Source organism: Sus scrofa, chromosome 7 (assembly GCF_054392235.1).
Source record: "Sus scrofa isolate SSC_HxYL_T2T_F1_AM1 chromosome 7, Sscrofa_HxYL_maternal_Yorkshire_Landrace_v2.0, whole genome shotgun sequence".
NCBI lineage: Eukaryota > Metazoa > Chordata > Mammalia > Artiodactyla > Suidae > Sus > Sus scrofa.
The window spans coordinates 135,335,343-135,349,796 of record NC_139389.1 but is presented as its reverse complement, the minus strand read 5'-3'; the positions used below and the strand labels follow the sequence as shown (position 1 = coordinate 135,349,796).

The following is a 14,454-nucleotide window of genomic DNA, read 5'->3' as shown; positions in this document are numbered from 1 at the left end:
GCAATTATTTCTCAGCCTATCCTGGGAAAACATGAGGCTGAAACCACTCAACCTTTCCATGGCTAACATCTGGGGAGCAGGCTGTCATCCGTGCTGCTCTGGCGGCGGCGGCGGGGCGGGGTGGGGCTGGAGATAGTTACCCGGCGTTCCTCGGCTCACTCTCTCGAGAACTTCCTCCCTTCAGCTTCCTAACCAGCTTCTCACTGCTGCGTCTAAGTGAAGCCCGGAGTTTGCTAATGGAACCACTGCGTTTTAAAGATCCAGTGCCGTCCTGAAAAAAACGTGAACAAATGTGAAGCTGCAGATGGTTCTCCCTCCCCAGCCCACGAGGCGAAGCTGAATCCAACAGGAATTCACAGCACAGCTGCCCTGCTGGTCTGTGACCTGCTGCTACTACGACTCCTGAAGACATCACCAACTTGCCTGTACATCCATTTCCAATTTCATTAAAGATAATCCAGTGACCGTGACAACCTCTGCACATGAAGCAGCTCATTCAAACAAAAGTCATAAATTCCCCGAAGGAAAGTTAATTTATATTACTGTCTTGAAACAAGAGACACACCAAGAGTCTCAAGGAAATTAAGGCAGCGTTTATAAGTATCACCGAAATCAAATTAAATGTTTAATAAACATGGAATCTGGTCTACGGAACCGTACAGGACCCAAAACACTTCGACTGGACATAAGCAACTTCTTTTAACAACTTCATCTGCATGCCAGAGACGCACTGTTTCTTCAGTAAGTTTTCAGAGGACAAGTTTTATTAAATGTTGATTTTAAGTGTAACGGGAACATGAGATAAAATGAATATTCTACGGGAACATTAGATAAAATGAATATTCTACTTGAATAATCAGAAACCCTCAGACCGCTTGTAGGAAGCAAGTAAGAGAGGCCAGCTTTCATTGTAACCGATTCAGACGTCAACAGGAGAGAAACACTTGGCAGTATTTGGATACGAAAATCAAAACCACAGTGTGAAAAAAATGTGTACAGAGCAACTTTTATTCTCAGATGAATTCCCAGCTGCCCCACCCCTTCTAGAAGCTTCGGCAATGCTGCATTCCACAGAGAGGGAGAGAAGGTCTACTCAGCAGACAGACACCAAGACACAGGTCAGTTGGAGTGAGTTTATTAGAAGTTAGAAAGACACAAGTACACAAATCACTGAACACTTAGAGATTAGTAGAGAAAAGCAGAACTGCCCGAATTTCACACAAAGACTACACAGCAAACTACTTGCGCGTATGATCCGAGAGGGAGCACCCGGGGCCCGGGGCGGCCTGGCCAGGCCTCTGAGGGCGCGGGAGAGCACATGCCCTATGCTGACAGCCTCGCCAGTGTCACAGTCACCATCATGCCACTGCAGTAACACCTGGGGACACGCGGAACTACCTCTTACCAAAGTGAACAGCTAAGCGCTCTTAATTTTTAAACTCATGTATTACACGGTAAATGGTTTTATTAATACAGTGTATATTCCTAAGTACATATCTGGCAAAGCTACATGTATACAGAGATAAGGGACCCCCCAAAAAGGACAGCAGCACCAAGAGGAATGGCCAGTCACAGAGAGGTGCAGCTCTGACAAGAATCCTAGGGTTGCTAAACACAGCAGTCAGCGCTGGAGAGAGAAGGAAAGCTGGAGGAGGTGCCGCCCGTCATGCAGGAGACAGAGTGAGCGCCACACTGGACGGCTAGGCCTGTCAGACAGAAACGGAGAGAGAGCCGGGTGAAACTTGGCAGAAGGAGCCGCTCTGCGCGCAGCCCAGCTTGGCTTACAGTATTTCTAGGTCACAAACCGTAGCAGCATTTTCAATCGCTTCAGTATAGGGAATTACCTTCCGCCTGCTCTGCCAGCCCAGCAAAAGCCAGGAACTGGACTTCACGCTATCTCGTACATAATCTAGACCAGTTAAGCATCGTCAAAATAAAACTCCATGTTTTCAGAGCACGGACTAGCACTGGGCTAGAAATCTTCTTGATACTTACAAAAGAATGTTTTCAAGTAGCTGTACGGAAGGAGGTTCCGCAACAAAAGACACGGACAGTGACCAAGGAACGGCTCCGCCCCGCACAGCAAGAGCGCGTCCGTGGAAGCTTAACCCCGGCCAGAAACCTCCTGTACCCCCAGCTACGAAGTTCTCCCTGAAATCAACAGGACTACCTCTGAAAAACACTAACATTTTAGACAGTCTCGAAATTTTAGAAAACACTGACTTTAAGAGTTCACAGCAGAGTTTGAACATGCAGTTGATAACCCACAGGAGAATTAACTACGGAGAAGGGCCTTGGGGAAGCAACGCATCCTGGGTCCTGCAGACTGGAAGCCCCCACGGCGGGACCTGCGCCCCCGCCCGCGCTGACTCACCATGCGACGCTGAGCAAGTCATTTAACCAGCCCGAGCTTCATCTTTCTCATCTTTAAAATGGAAAAATAAAACTTGTTACCAACTCCCCACAAATGCTGGGAGGACAAGAAAACAAATTCTTGCTGCTCTTCAGAAAAAGAGTGTTAAAATGTTAACATCATTCTATCGACAGCACAACGCTTCTGTTCATTTCCACACTCGGGGCTCCGCTGCGGCGGTGTTACAGACACACAGCAGTCCCGCACAGACACTCGGCCGGATGCGGGCAGTGACGTCTGACACGCCCGCCCCGCCCGCGCCCCCCCCCCACCCCAGCCCCTGGACAAGCTGCCGGCTGGGTCTGCGTGCGGAGCGGCCCGCCCGCCCTGCTCTGCTCTGGCCGCCTGGGAACCACCGGGAAGGGCGGCACAGACCCACCCGAACCAGGGGATTCCTCCCCGATGGGGACTTGCGGGTGGGAAGGTTTCCCTGAATTCCGACACGTCCCCACAGGCTGCGTCTTCACAGAGCCCGCAGAGAACACCTGCATCCAAACAGCGGGTTTCTCAACACGGACTCACAGTGTGACGTACTGGTTAAGAATTGTACAGCCGTAGTTATTATCCAGGGATTTTGCGTGAGCTGGTGTTGGTAAGTTCTTTTTCTTTGGCATATCCCAGTCGTCTTCCTAACATCATTTTTTAAAAATAAAAATTTAACTACTCCTAATTAACAGTATGTCCCAGCCCCAGTAATCCTGGGAAAGAGTTTGGTTATTTAAAGCTTTTAGAAATATTCACGGGGGGAGCCATGTAAAAAAGGATGGGGACACAGGGGTGGGAAGGACCCCAGGAGAGCAGTGGGGCCAGGAAACGGAAGGGCCGGGGCTGAAGGCTGCCTCCAGGACCTCAGGTTCCACTCTGAATGCAAGACCTGTGATGTTTCCTGGCGGCCCAGTGGGACCGGGGCAAACACTACTCCTTAATAACCTGCGGCCCCTGGGCTCCTGTAGGTCCCAGTGGGGACCTGGGTCCCAGGGACTGGCTCACGTGGGCCTCACAGTTAACACGAAGCCGCGAGGACAGTGGGTAAGTGGAATCTACGTTTATCGATAAAGGATTACTCTGCACAGGGCATCTGCATTTTTAGAGGCAGGATTATTAAAGACTTATCTTGATAGAAACTTTCATATCTGAATGGTTTATACGAAAAAAAAGTTTGATGAAGCTACATTTTCAAGTACTTTAATCACAATCTTTATGGTACATAAAAAAAAAACCAGAATTGTTCTTCCCTAAACAATTTATCTACCATGTCAAGAATCTGAACCAAAAATTTCACATGAATTATTAGAATATGTCCAGTATCCTTTTCGGTTTTTTTCCTTTTTTGGCAGCCCCGGGGCACATGGAGTGTGCTTCCCCGGGGCCAGGGATCAGACTCGAGATGCAGTTGCGAACTAAGCCACAGCTGCGCCAACGCCGGATCCCTAACCCACTGTGCTGGGCCAGGGATCGAACCTGCGTCTCCATGCTCCTAAGATGCCACCATTCCTGTTGCGCTGCAGCAGGAACGCCTTCTTCTATTTTAAGAGCCTACAACTCAGCTCTGTGCTGACCCAGACCGCACAGTCTGCAGGGAGCAACAGCTGTGACCCGGTCAGTCTCGCCTCTGACCACACTGCCCTCTGCCATCAAGGCCATTCTGGATGCAGAGAAGGCCCCCTGCCTGGTGTAAATGGGGGGGCAAGCCCAGCCCCACTCCTGCCATCTTCCCGACGAGCAGCTCAGCCCTTTCCCTTTGGCAGGAGTTTCTAACGTCTCAAGGGCACTGAAATCCTTTTTTAAAAAATTAAAATCTAATATAGGACCCTAATATAAAACAAAATCAAAATGGCTTTTTCTCACCAATGTGTTTAAGTCTTACGATTTTAACGTAAACCGCTGAGAACAAGGAAGCTGCCTCACAAAACCTGAGGCCAGAGCGTGAAGTCACAGGCAGGTCTGGCCTCCACACCCACCTCAACCCGCGATTCCCTTCTACCTCTTCTCTAACCTTCTCTAACCTCTTCTTCTACCTTTGCGCCAACACGGGGAAACCCTGGTGCCCCCCGGGGAGTGCCTGCAAAGGGCAACACATGGAGTGTGCTTCCCCAGGGCCAGGGATCACCTGTCACCCTGTCACCCCAGGGAAACTGCACGCACGAGGAGACGACATTAGAGAACCCATCCTCACGCCTGGGCAGAGACCAACGTGGGGCCTGCGGTGCGTTAGCATCTAGACCAAGGTGAGGCTTGACACGGGCTCCTGCGGCTGCATACAGTTATACCTCCATAAAGCTGATTGTAAGCAACACCTCGGTGTGCCCACTGCCTCCTCTGCCTCCTCTTAAAACATACAAGTGAGGGTGGAAAACAAGCTTCGAGGCCATGTTGGGAGAGAGCGACCTTCTCAGGACCTCAGGTTCAAAAGGAGACTGGAGGAGTTCCCGTCGTGGCACAGTGGTTAACGAATCCGACTAGGAACCATGAGGTCACAGGTTCGGTCCCTGCCCTTGCTCAGTGGGTTAACGATCCGGCGTTGCCGTGAGCTGTGGTGTAGGTTGCAGACACGGCTCGGATCCCGCGTTGCTGTGTCTCTGGCGTAGGCCGGTGGCTACAGCTCCAATTCCACCCCTAGCCTGGGAACCTCCATATGCCGCGGAAGCGGCCCAAGAGATAGCAACAACAACAACAAAAGACAAAAAAGACAAAAAAAAAAAAAAAAGAAAAAAAAAAAAGGAGACTGGTAGCGAGCCCAGGCCTCCCGGGGAGGGTAGGGCGCTGGGTCTGAGCAGTGGCCTCAAGGTGCCCAGCAGCGAGGGTGCCAGCTCCCGCTGTCCCTGCCAGTCAAGCCGGGTACGTCCCAATTCACGCATGTAAGGCCCCATTTGAAAAAGGGTTCCTTCCGCTGCTCAACGTGAACTTGGGAACCACTGCGCTGGATGACGTGAGCCCTGGATTCTTCCGTCAAGTGAACCCGCCACCGCGTGAACTGCCCTGGGACGGATTTTGCAAAGATGCAGAGGCTCAAGTCAAAAGGCATCCAGCACCCAGCGCGGGAGCCTCCCGAGGGACAGCAGGCCACAGTGAGAGTGGACACGTGAAATGAAAAGGGGAGTGAGCAGGAGGGGCTGCACCAGACTCCCGCCCGCAGACCCAACAGGAAGCTGTCCCCGAGCCCCTCCACAGTAGTAAGAAAGCAGCTGCCCCTCCTCCCCAAGTCTTAAGTCTCAGAAGACAGTAGAACTCAACAATTTAATCACCCTATGATTTCATAGAAAGATTGACCTAGAAATACTGTCTCAAGAGAAAGCTCCTCCAGAACTGCCTTCTAAAGCCTTAAAACCTGCTCCCTGGCTTCTAAAGACTAGAGAAGGGATTGGCCCTCGACACAAAGCATGCGGACAACGGCAACCGCCGCGGGGACAGTACAGTACACAGTGCGGGCTGGACACGGACCGGAGGGGCTGTGCCGTGGGCGCTGGCCTTGTTGGAGGACTGCCCACCAGGTGAATGGTCAGAGCGGATGCTGATTGGTTGTCCTGGCCCAGGAGAGACCAAGGCAAGGGAGCTGTCAGATGAACACAGTCAAAAAAGGTGTGCTCCTGACACTGCGGTCAGTAACCTTCTGCAGAAAAGGTCAACTGACAGGGCCTACCCCTTACCCGAAGGCTGCTGCCACAGAAAATCCCAGATTAAAGACTTTCAAAAAGACAGATTATAAAAGAGCCCAAAACTATTTGGCAAAACACCTACACAATTACACCGAGTCAAACTGCAGTGCGTGACTTCGAAACCATCAGTAGTGCACGGGAGTGCGCAAAAGCTGATTCTGCATTCCACCCTCCCCCGCAAGAGTGGAACGCTTCAAAGACATCAGCTCAATGGGCCAAAAGTCACCGTGTTCCAAAACTGACCCTAGGGAGGAAAGGACCAGAAGGCCACGCAGTGGTCAGCAACCACTGGAGAAGCAGCAGCCATGAGGACTTCCGCAGAGGCAGAGGCAGAGCCTGGCCACGGGGGGGGGGGGGGGGGGACGTGTTTCCAACGCAGGCACGTGCTCGAGACCCAAAGGCCTCTGGCAGGTAACTAAAGAGCACGAACTGCCCCGGCCTCCGCACTGAGCTGGGACCCCAAGGGCAGCTGCCCTGACAGTCTCGCTCCTGAGCACCTGACCTGCTCCTTTCTACGGACAGGTTCTGTCTGAAGCACCATTTTTCCCTTTAAAGTATTTAAATTAATTCCAACAAAATCTACAGCAGCCTGGTCAGTGGAATTAGAAGCACTGAAGTTAGCCATGACAACGGGTAAGTTAAAAAAGCGAGTTAGTCACCTGCCACACTAATCCTAACAGTCAAATAAAACCAGATCATAGATTATGCTCTAAATAACCAGGACACTCAATCAGCATTTCAGTGTTCGAAGTGAAGCCAAACAGCTTTCAGGGACTCCTAAAAAGAAGGAAACGACCACTCCAAACAGGGAGCAGCCGTGGTATTAGCAGAAGAGAGGGACGGACGGAAAGCTGAGCTCGTACTTCACTGGAGAAGAGCGGGCTGCCAGGCAGCGAGGCGGAGGCGCTGGCGGGCAGGCCTGGAGGGGCCGCGCCCGGGCCGGCCGTGTACTGTACTTACCCCGATCCACTCTACGCTCATACTCACTTCCTCCCCTCCGTCTGGGCCGCTCTCGTACTTGACCACGTCCGCGCTGAGGCTCTCGCGGCTTCTCCGCTTCTCCGTGTTCTCGGGGTCGTTCAGCACCTCAGCTACTCTCTGTTTGTGCACGTTGTCAAGGCCCTGGGAGCCGCGGGGAAGAGGGTTTGCGCCGTTAGCACGCAAGGCTCAAGCACCAAGACTGCGTGTGACACCCCCGTGCCGCCCCCCCCCCCGTCTGTACAGTGACAAGAGTCCTTTGGGGGAAAAGGGGGGGTGGGTGCTCTTCCAGTGTGTCTGTCTGCATTCATCAGGTGTGGGAGAGAAGACAGATGTTTGTTTCCACTATCGTTCGGAGGACTTGCCCAAGAGTACCACGTCCCCCCAAAGATAGCACCGGAAGAGAGATGCACGAGGTTTCTGAATGCATGCCGTGGGTGCTCCAGGCTGCCTCCAGGCCGCCCCCTCGCCCTCCCTCTCGCCCTCCCCCTCCCCCTTGCCAGAGGCAGACGTTCCTTGAAACAGCTGGCTTTGAACTTGGGCTTCTAGAGGAAGGTTTTTCTCCTGCTTTCAAGACGGGAAGAAGAGGGTGTCCGTCTCACATCCGTCCTTTCCGGGGGGGGGGGGGGGACCCGCTTTGGTGTGCTTGTGAGGGATTGCCACGGCCCCTGAAGCTCTACTAGGAGAACACCGTTCTTGAACGTGGGGGGGGGGGGGGGGGGAATCAGAGCCGTGATTCTCAGGAGCAACCCTCGAGACGCGTGCATGTCGCCGTAGGAAATTTCACCTCGACTGTTTAAAACGATGAACAACACTGAGCCCCTCAACGGCTCGCGCACTGAGGTACTTAGAAGGTAGTGTACCGAGTATACAACCTTCAAACGCCTTCACCCCCAAAAAAAGGACTGACGGGCAGACAGAGGGGAGGGCCGTGACTGAGCCAGCCGGCGGGCAGAGGGGCCTGAGGTCCTCTCGACTTTCCTCTCTCTTGCGGAAGCTTCACGATGAGAGGCTGGGGAAACGCCCAGCTTTGAACACTTTGACACTAAGTGCCGGGGGCTTTGTGCTTCCAAAATAAGTGTGTGGTTGAAACACACGGATCACTTTGTTCTCAGAGTAACATTTGAGAAATGAACCACTAATTTACAAAAGGCACTTGAAGAGCAAACGTTCATGCTTCCTGGGAGCGACCAGCAGCACGCCTGCTTCTCAATGACCAGCTCGCGTGCGGCCGAGTTGGCACTGGAGCCGCTGACGCCCAGCAGCAAAGGTCCTCCACACGCCTTTCGGGGCCATCCGATGACCAAGGTGCAGCACGTCCTCCGTTCTAAACAGAACGCCAACCCAAACAGCTTGTGCAGAAACGGTACCTTCACGGACCCCCCCCGCCCCAGTTTCGTCAGAAGGCAAATCCCCAAACGACGGTCACAGTGAAGCAGACCAGTCCTGGCCAGGCAGGAGGAGCAGGTCTCGGAAGAGCACCGGCAACCCCTTTCCCCAAACTTCAGCAACTCCTGGCTCTCTAGACGGCCGGCTGTGCCAACACTGCGCAGCAAAGCCTGATGACACTGGAACCCCAGGCCGAGCGCAGCTGGGCGCCCTCCCTTGGAGCAGCAGCCCCGCCGTCAGGAGACCCAGAGGGACCGCGGGACTCAGCCAAGGGGCTCCCGGGGGCACGAGCTGGGGCAGCACCAGGGACACCACCTCTGCCAGGTCTCAAACCTGCACGGCATTTCTTTTTTATTTTATTTATTTATTTGCCTTTTGTCTTTTTAGGGCCGCACCCAAGGCATGTGGAGGTTCCAAGGCTAGGGGTCCAATCGGAGCTGAAGGCACCGGCCTGTATCACAGCTACAGCAATGCGGGATCTGAGCCGCATCTGGGACCTACACCACAGCTCACAGCAACACCGGATCCTTAACCCACTGAGCAAGGCCAGGGATCAAACGTGAAACCTCATGGATCCTAGTCGGATTCGTTAACCACTGCGCCTCAACGGGAACTCCTGCACTGCATCTCTTGGAAGAAAAAAATTCGAAGGGGTATACAGGTCACTTTACTCACAGCCAGAAGATGGGCATCTGGGAACAACCCACACCTGCCCCTCAGTCCTCAAAATACAAAGCAAAACCTGCCCTCTTTGAACACATACACGTATAACGTAACACACCAGCTCCTTATTCTGGAAACTGGTAATTAAAGGGCAAGAATTAAGTGTTTCTCCTGCATGTTCTTTACACACTGTGTCTCAGCATAATTAAAACATCTCAGTTGACGAAGGAAAGTGCTTTTTATTTCTTTTTATTCTTTTTATTCCCAAACACTCTTCCACTGTACAGCTACACCTCATCTGCACGTCCATTCAACCACCGAGATGTGTGGGTTGCTTCCTGGAGCCAGACGACTGAGACTGGTGTGCCATGACCGTAGATGCACAAGCACAGCCAATGGTCATCGCTAGCAGCGGCCACACTTGTGACCTCACCCGCCTGCCTAAGCTTATTTGCACCCCAAAATCAACGCGGGCAGCGCTTTCATGCCATTCAGACACACAGAAAAAAGTTCCGATCACCCAATGTACTGGTCCCCAGCGAAGCCAGAACGCACCGACGCTCTGCTTTCTTGCTTCGTCCCCCACCCCGTCTACAAACTCGGCACCACCTTTCCCGCACTGTTAGCACTAGTCCCACCGTTAAAATGCCCCCAAGAGCAGTGTGGAGGTGTCATCAAGTATCCCTAAGCACGAGAAGGCTGGGACATGCCTCATGGAGAAAAATAAGCGTCCTTCCGGCATGAGTTACGGTGCCGATATTAGCAAATCAACAACACAAACTAGTTTAACTAAGGTGTCTTTAGACAGAAACACACGTAAATCAAGTTCTGCACTGATCAGTTGACGCACCTGTGACCAGAGGATTGCTGGACCCCCTCTGGATCCCCTCCCCAGGAACAATGGTTCTCTACTGGCTAGTTCAGTGTTCAGAGCAACTTTCTAGAATGCAACCACCGCGAAGAATGAGAATCACAGAGTTCCCGTCATGGGATCCGGCGTTGCCCTGAGCTGTGGTATAGGTCGCAGACGTGGCTCGGATCTGGCGTTGCTGTGGCTGTGGTGTAGACTGGTGGCTACAGCTCCAGTTAGACCCCTAGCCTGGGAACCTCCATATGCCATGGGTGTGGCCCAAAAAAGACAAAAAAACAAAAGAGAGAGGGAAGAAATCACAACCGTATTTGTTCTAAGAACCTGTGCTTCATTCTTTTGGGTGTGTACCTGGGAGTGGACTTGGCAGGGTCACCCAGGAAGCCTGTGCCCAATCTTCGGATACACCTCCAGCCCGTTTTCCACTGCAGCTGGACCACGCTACACCCTCACCAGCACTGCACGGGCCCCGATTCTCTGCTGCTGCCTCAACCCTGCTACCTCTGTCTGGTTCCTGTTTAAAGAGCCGTTCCGGGGGGTGTGCAGGGCTCACTCACTGGTTCTCACCTGCAGCCCTGATGATGAATGAGGGAGGCTGAGCGTCTTCCACGTGCTTGTTGGCAGTAACGCAGCGTCCTTGAGAACTGCTTCTTCAGGGCCTGTGCTCACCGTTTAATTAGGTGGTCCTTGAGTCTTCACACACTCTCGAGACTAGACCTCATCAGAGGTGTGACGTGCAGGTATTTCCGCCCGCTCTCCGGCTATCTTTTATTCCTGACAGTGCCCTTGAGTGTAGCAATGTTTCTAATCTTGATGAATCCAACTGACCTTTTGCTTTTGCTGCTTGAGTTTGATGTCATATTTACCTTTACTTTAAACAATATTATTTACACAAACTAAAATACTAAACATTTTCTATTTCTAAATCAAGGTTTCAATGACTCTCATAAAAGAGAATCATTAAACTCAAAACAGGAGGTTAAGTCAAAGTTTTTACTGACCTGTTTACGTGACCTCATGGCCGCTTCTTCTAACGTTTCTGCAGCTTCAAATTTGCCTTGACGTCTGTAAAGTGCCCCAAGGTTTTTTAACGTAGTTGTAACAGTTGGACTATAAGAAAGCATATGATATACGGACCTATTAAACATAGGTTTTACATCAACCACTATCAACAGCATACAATCTAAAGGACTGACAGACTTAGGTTTGGCTAAAATTACTTAAATTTCTCTGGCACTTTTCCCGCTGTGAAATTCTAAAAGGCTCTCTATCCCAAGCGCGCCCTGCCCATGGCACCAGGCCCCGTGGTGGCGGGATGAGCCCTGTGGTCCTTCCTGGTAGCGGCCGAGCCCCCAGACCACTGGGCAGTCGCAACAGAAAGGTCCGTGCTGGTCTGTCCGGTGACCATGAGGCTCGCTCTGCGTCAGGCCACAAACAGGACCCCCCCCGCCCCCTCTGTACACGTCCGGGGACGAGGAGTGAACCCGGAGCTCATCTCCAGCGGGACCTGCATCCGAGAGTGACGGCCGTGTGTGGGAGGCAGACCACACAGGCTGGACCCAGACGCTGGGTTTCTGCGCTCGAGCAATCAGTCCAGTTCACCGTAGTGTAAAAACCTCAAGAGGTCTCTTCTCACTGATGACAGGCGCTTTAGGTACAGAAACAAAGGGGCTATACTCCACGTCTGAGGCAGTTTACACAGAATGGGGGGGTGCATAAAATTCAGGAATTATGAAAAGTGCTACAGGGAACCCAAAGGAGAGGTATTTATTCCAAACTAGGGCTTCAGAGAGTTTTCCTCAACTATTTGGTACACGGAGTCTCCAAGGATGAGTGGACGTTAAACCAGGAAGACGGCACGGAAGGCGTCCCAGTCAGCGGCGGAAACGGACGTCCGCACAGGCTGCGAGCCAAGTGCCGGCTGGGGCCGCTGCGGGAGCTGGGCCTCAAATGCGCGTCCCGGGCTGCCATCCCCCTGGATTCAGAGCGAGCCTGGGAGGCAGGGTGAACAGACGGAGGCTGTATCGTCCCACGTGACCCCCACTGCGCGGGCTCCTGTGAACGGAGTTATCGCACTTGTGAAGTCATGGGTCTGTACTGGAGCTGGGGACATGTGGGACTGCGCAACCAGCCTTCCCTAAGGCCCTTTACACACTCGGCCACATACACGCTACCCTGGAAGCAGGGCACCGTCCACAGCTGAGCAGACATACCTGTCAACTTTGCAGGCTTTGTACCAGCCGCCATACTCTCCGAAAGACGTCCCATCCTTTTGCTTTCCCTAAATCACAACAAATAATTTCAAATGAGCAATTATCTCCAGCCATCAAAGACGCGATTTAGGGAATCTCTCAAAACAACGTGTCCTTACTTTACACTCTTCTCTCTCCTCGGCGTGCATCCAAATGGGCTTATTTTCATCTGCAGAAGGAAAAAGAACAGGCTGTCAGCCTGAGAGAGGCCCCCGCGCGTAAGCTGTCGAGTTCCACTGACTGCAGGGTTTTCGTTTTGTTTTTCAGACGTTACTTCTCACAAAGTGAACAGACGAAGCTTCGCAACGGGAAGAAACTGTGAGGACGGGAGCGGACCACGAGACACAAGCGGGCACTTTGGGGACAGGCCACTCTGGGGACAGGCCACAGGACCCACAGAGCGAGGCGAGGCGAGGCAGGGGCCGGGGGCTGATGAGGTAACAACCCTTACTGCTGGAGTGCGCACAGCACTCGGGCCGCTTAGGATTTGAGCACCGCCGCGTTAAACGAGAGTCTAAGAGAAAGCGGTGCGACGCTGGGAACAAAAGTGGAGAAAACAGAAGGCAGCCTTCCCTTAAAACTTCCTTAACGTTTGACGACGCTCACACATCCCTCTCATCCAACGCCTCCAGACAACTAATGCGCCCGGTATCACGGCGGATAAGCAGCCTTTGAAGTGAGGACTATGAAAATACTTTTACGACGTGAAAAACGCTTAAGCTGCAAGTACAAAGGAAAGTAAGCCGCACACGGGACTGTACGTGAAGTACGGCTTCAAGTATGCAAATCAAGGCAAAAAAGGGACAGAACGACACTGAACGTATTAAACTACCTTTTGGGTGATGAAATCATGGGTGATTTTCACATTCCCGTCTCTGCACTTTTTTCTGTTCTTTTCCTTGTCTCTTTAGGCCCGTACTAGTATCCTGCGTGCTCAGGGACGCTAGCTGGGTTCGTGACGGCTGTGCCACCGTGAGAACCCGCTCTGTGCTTATTTTTGAGGTTTCCCACAGCGAGGACCTCTTTCGGGCTCTAGAGAAAGAGACACACACTCCAAGCCCATCCAACCACCGCCAGACCCGGGGCGGGCCGGAGTCTGTGGCGTCCTTGCTCCTACAATGGAGTGATGCTTGGCCACGTCACAGGACTGCCGGGAGAATTAAATACGACTGCACGTCCCAGACGCTGAACTAAGAGGAGTACAGTCACTGTCGTGTCACGGAAGCGTGAAACTGGTTTAAACACTGGTTTCAAAAGAGTAAACAGTATTTAAAACTTGGTAACACTGGTATTTACTGTAGTTTTAGCTATGCTTACTAAACGAATTCCGCTGCTAGAATAAACAAGAACCAGCCAATCTTGGGAGAACCAGATTCCCGGACAACAAACCCGGTTATGGGTTTCAGTGCCACACTGTAGCAAAGGAGGCCCTGTGACCGGAGGGCCACGCCCCGAGAGCCAAGCAGGACATGTGTGCATCTTGCCTAAAGAAAACAACGCCTTGGTCCCACGTTTCAACATGTGCGTGAAGGAGAAATCCAAGAACAGAAAAACTCCTTTCAACTGGACAGAACCCAGCTGACTGGACTTCACACTTCTATTTCTAGCAGAGAGCGGCTAGCAAATCACACTAAGGAGATGGCCTGGAACCCACACGACATCAGCACGGCCGCCGCAGGTAGTCGTGAACACGAAGCTCCGGTGAACCGCCAGCCCCTGGCAGGGAAGTGCACTGTCCCCTAACCTGGCACAACCGCCAAAAGAATCCACCTGCAGAATGAGGGCCTGAGGCAACACCGTCCCCTGCTAAGAGATTTACTGCTCCGCTGATTAACTAAGAAAAGAAATTAATACACCTTTCAAAGACTTTTCAGAAGTGGTTTCTAGAAACTCTAAAATATTAAAAGAAAAAAACATTAATCAAAATCTGTCCTTCCTACAAAACCTAAGGTCTCCACACGCTGGTGACAACTGTCCTCACGCTGAACGCCTTACACTGTGACGGCCGGTGGGGTAGAGAAATGCCCAATGTGACACACAAAGACCACTCTACTGACCAATCTTTATTTATTTATTTTGCTTTTTAGGGGCTGCACCTGCGGCACATGGAGATTCCCACGCTAGGGGTTGAATCTGAGCTGCAGCCGCCGGCCTACACCACAGCCACAGCCACACGGGATCTAATCTTTTTTTATTTTTTTTTAATTTTCCCACTGTACAGCAAGGGGGTCAGGT

The 14,454-nt window shown here is 52.2% G+C and overlaps 1 protein-coding gene across 16 annotated transcripts in view; it reads right to left on the bottom strand.

Annotated features, from left to right (window-relative positions):
• The window catches only part of KLC1 (kinesin light chain 1), a 68,086-nt gene that overhangs the window by 12,264 nt on the left and 41,368 nt on the right, over window positions 1-14,454 (bottom strand). For 4 of the 16 annotated variants that reach the window (XM_021081533.2, XM_021081535.2, XM_084970278.1 and 1 more), the window contains exons 10-14: window positions 12,339-12,388; window positions 12,181-12,248; window positions 10,969-11,077; window positions 7,030-7,191; window positions 141-271 (exon numbers count right to left, since the gene is read on the bottom strand). In XM_021081533.2, the coding sequence (XP_020937192.2) occupies window positions 141-271; window positions 7,030-7,191; window positions 10,969-11,077; window positions 12,181-12,248; window positions 12,339-12,388 (520 nt within the window). Of the gene's footprint in view, window positions 1-140; window positions 272-1,119; window positions 1,707-2,374; window positions 2,426-7,029; window positions 7,192-10,968; window positions 11,078-12,180; window positions 12,249-12,338; window positions 12,389-14,454 lie in introns of those variants that run through there. The other 12 variants (XM_021081534.2, XM_021081536.2, XM_084970279.1 and 9 more) reach the window with 7 other exon arrangements.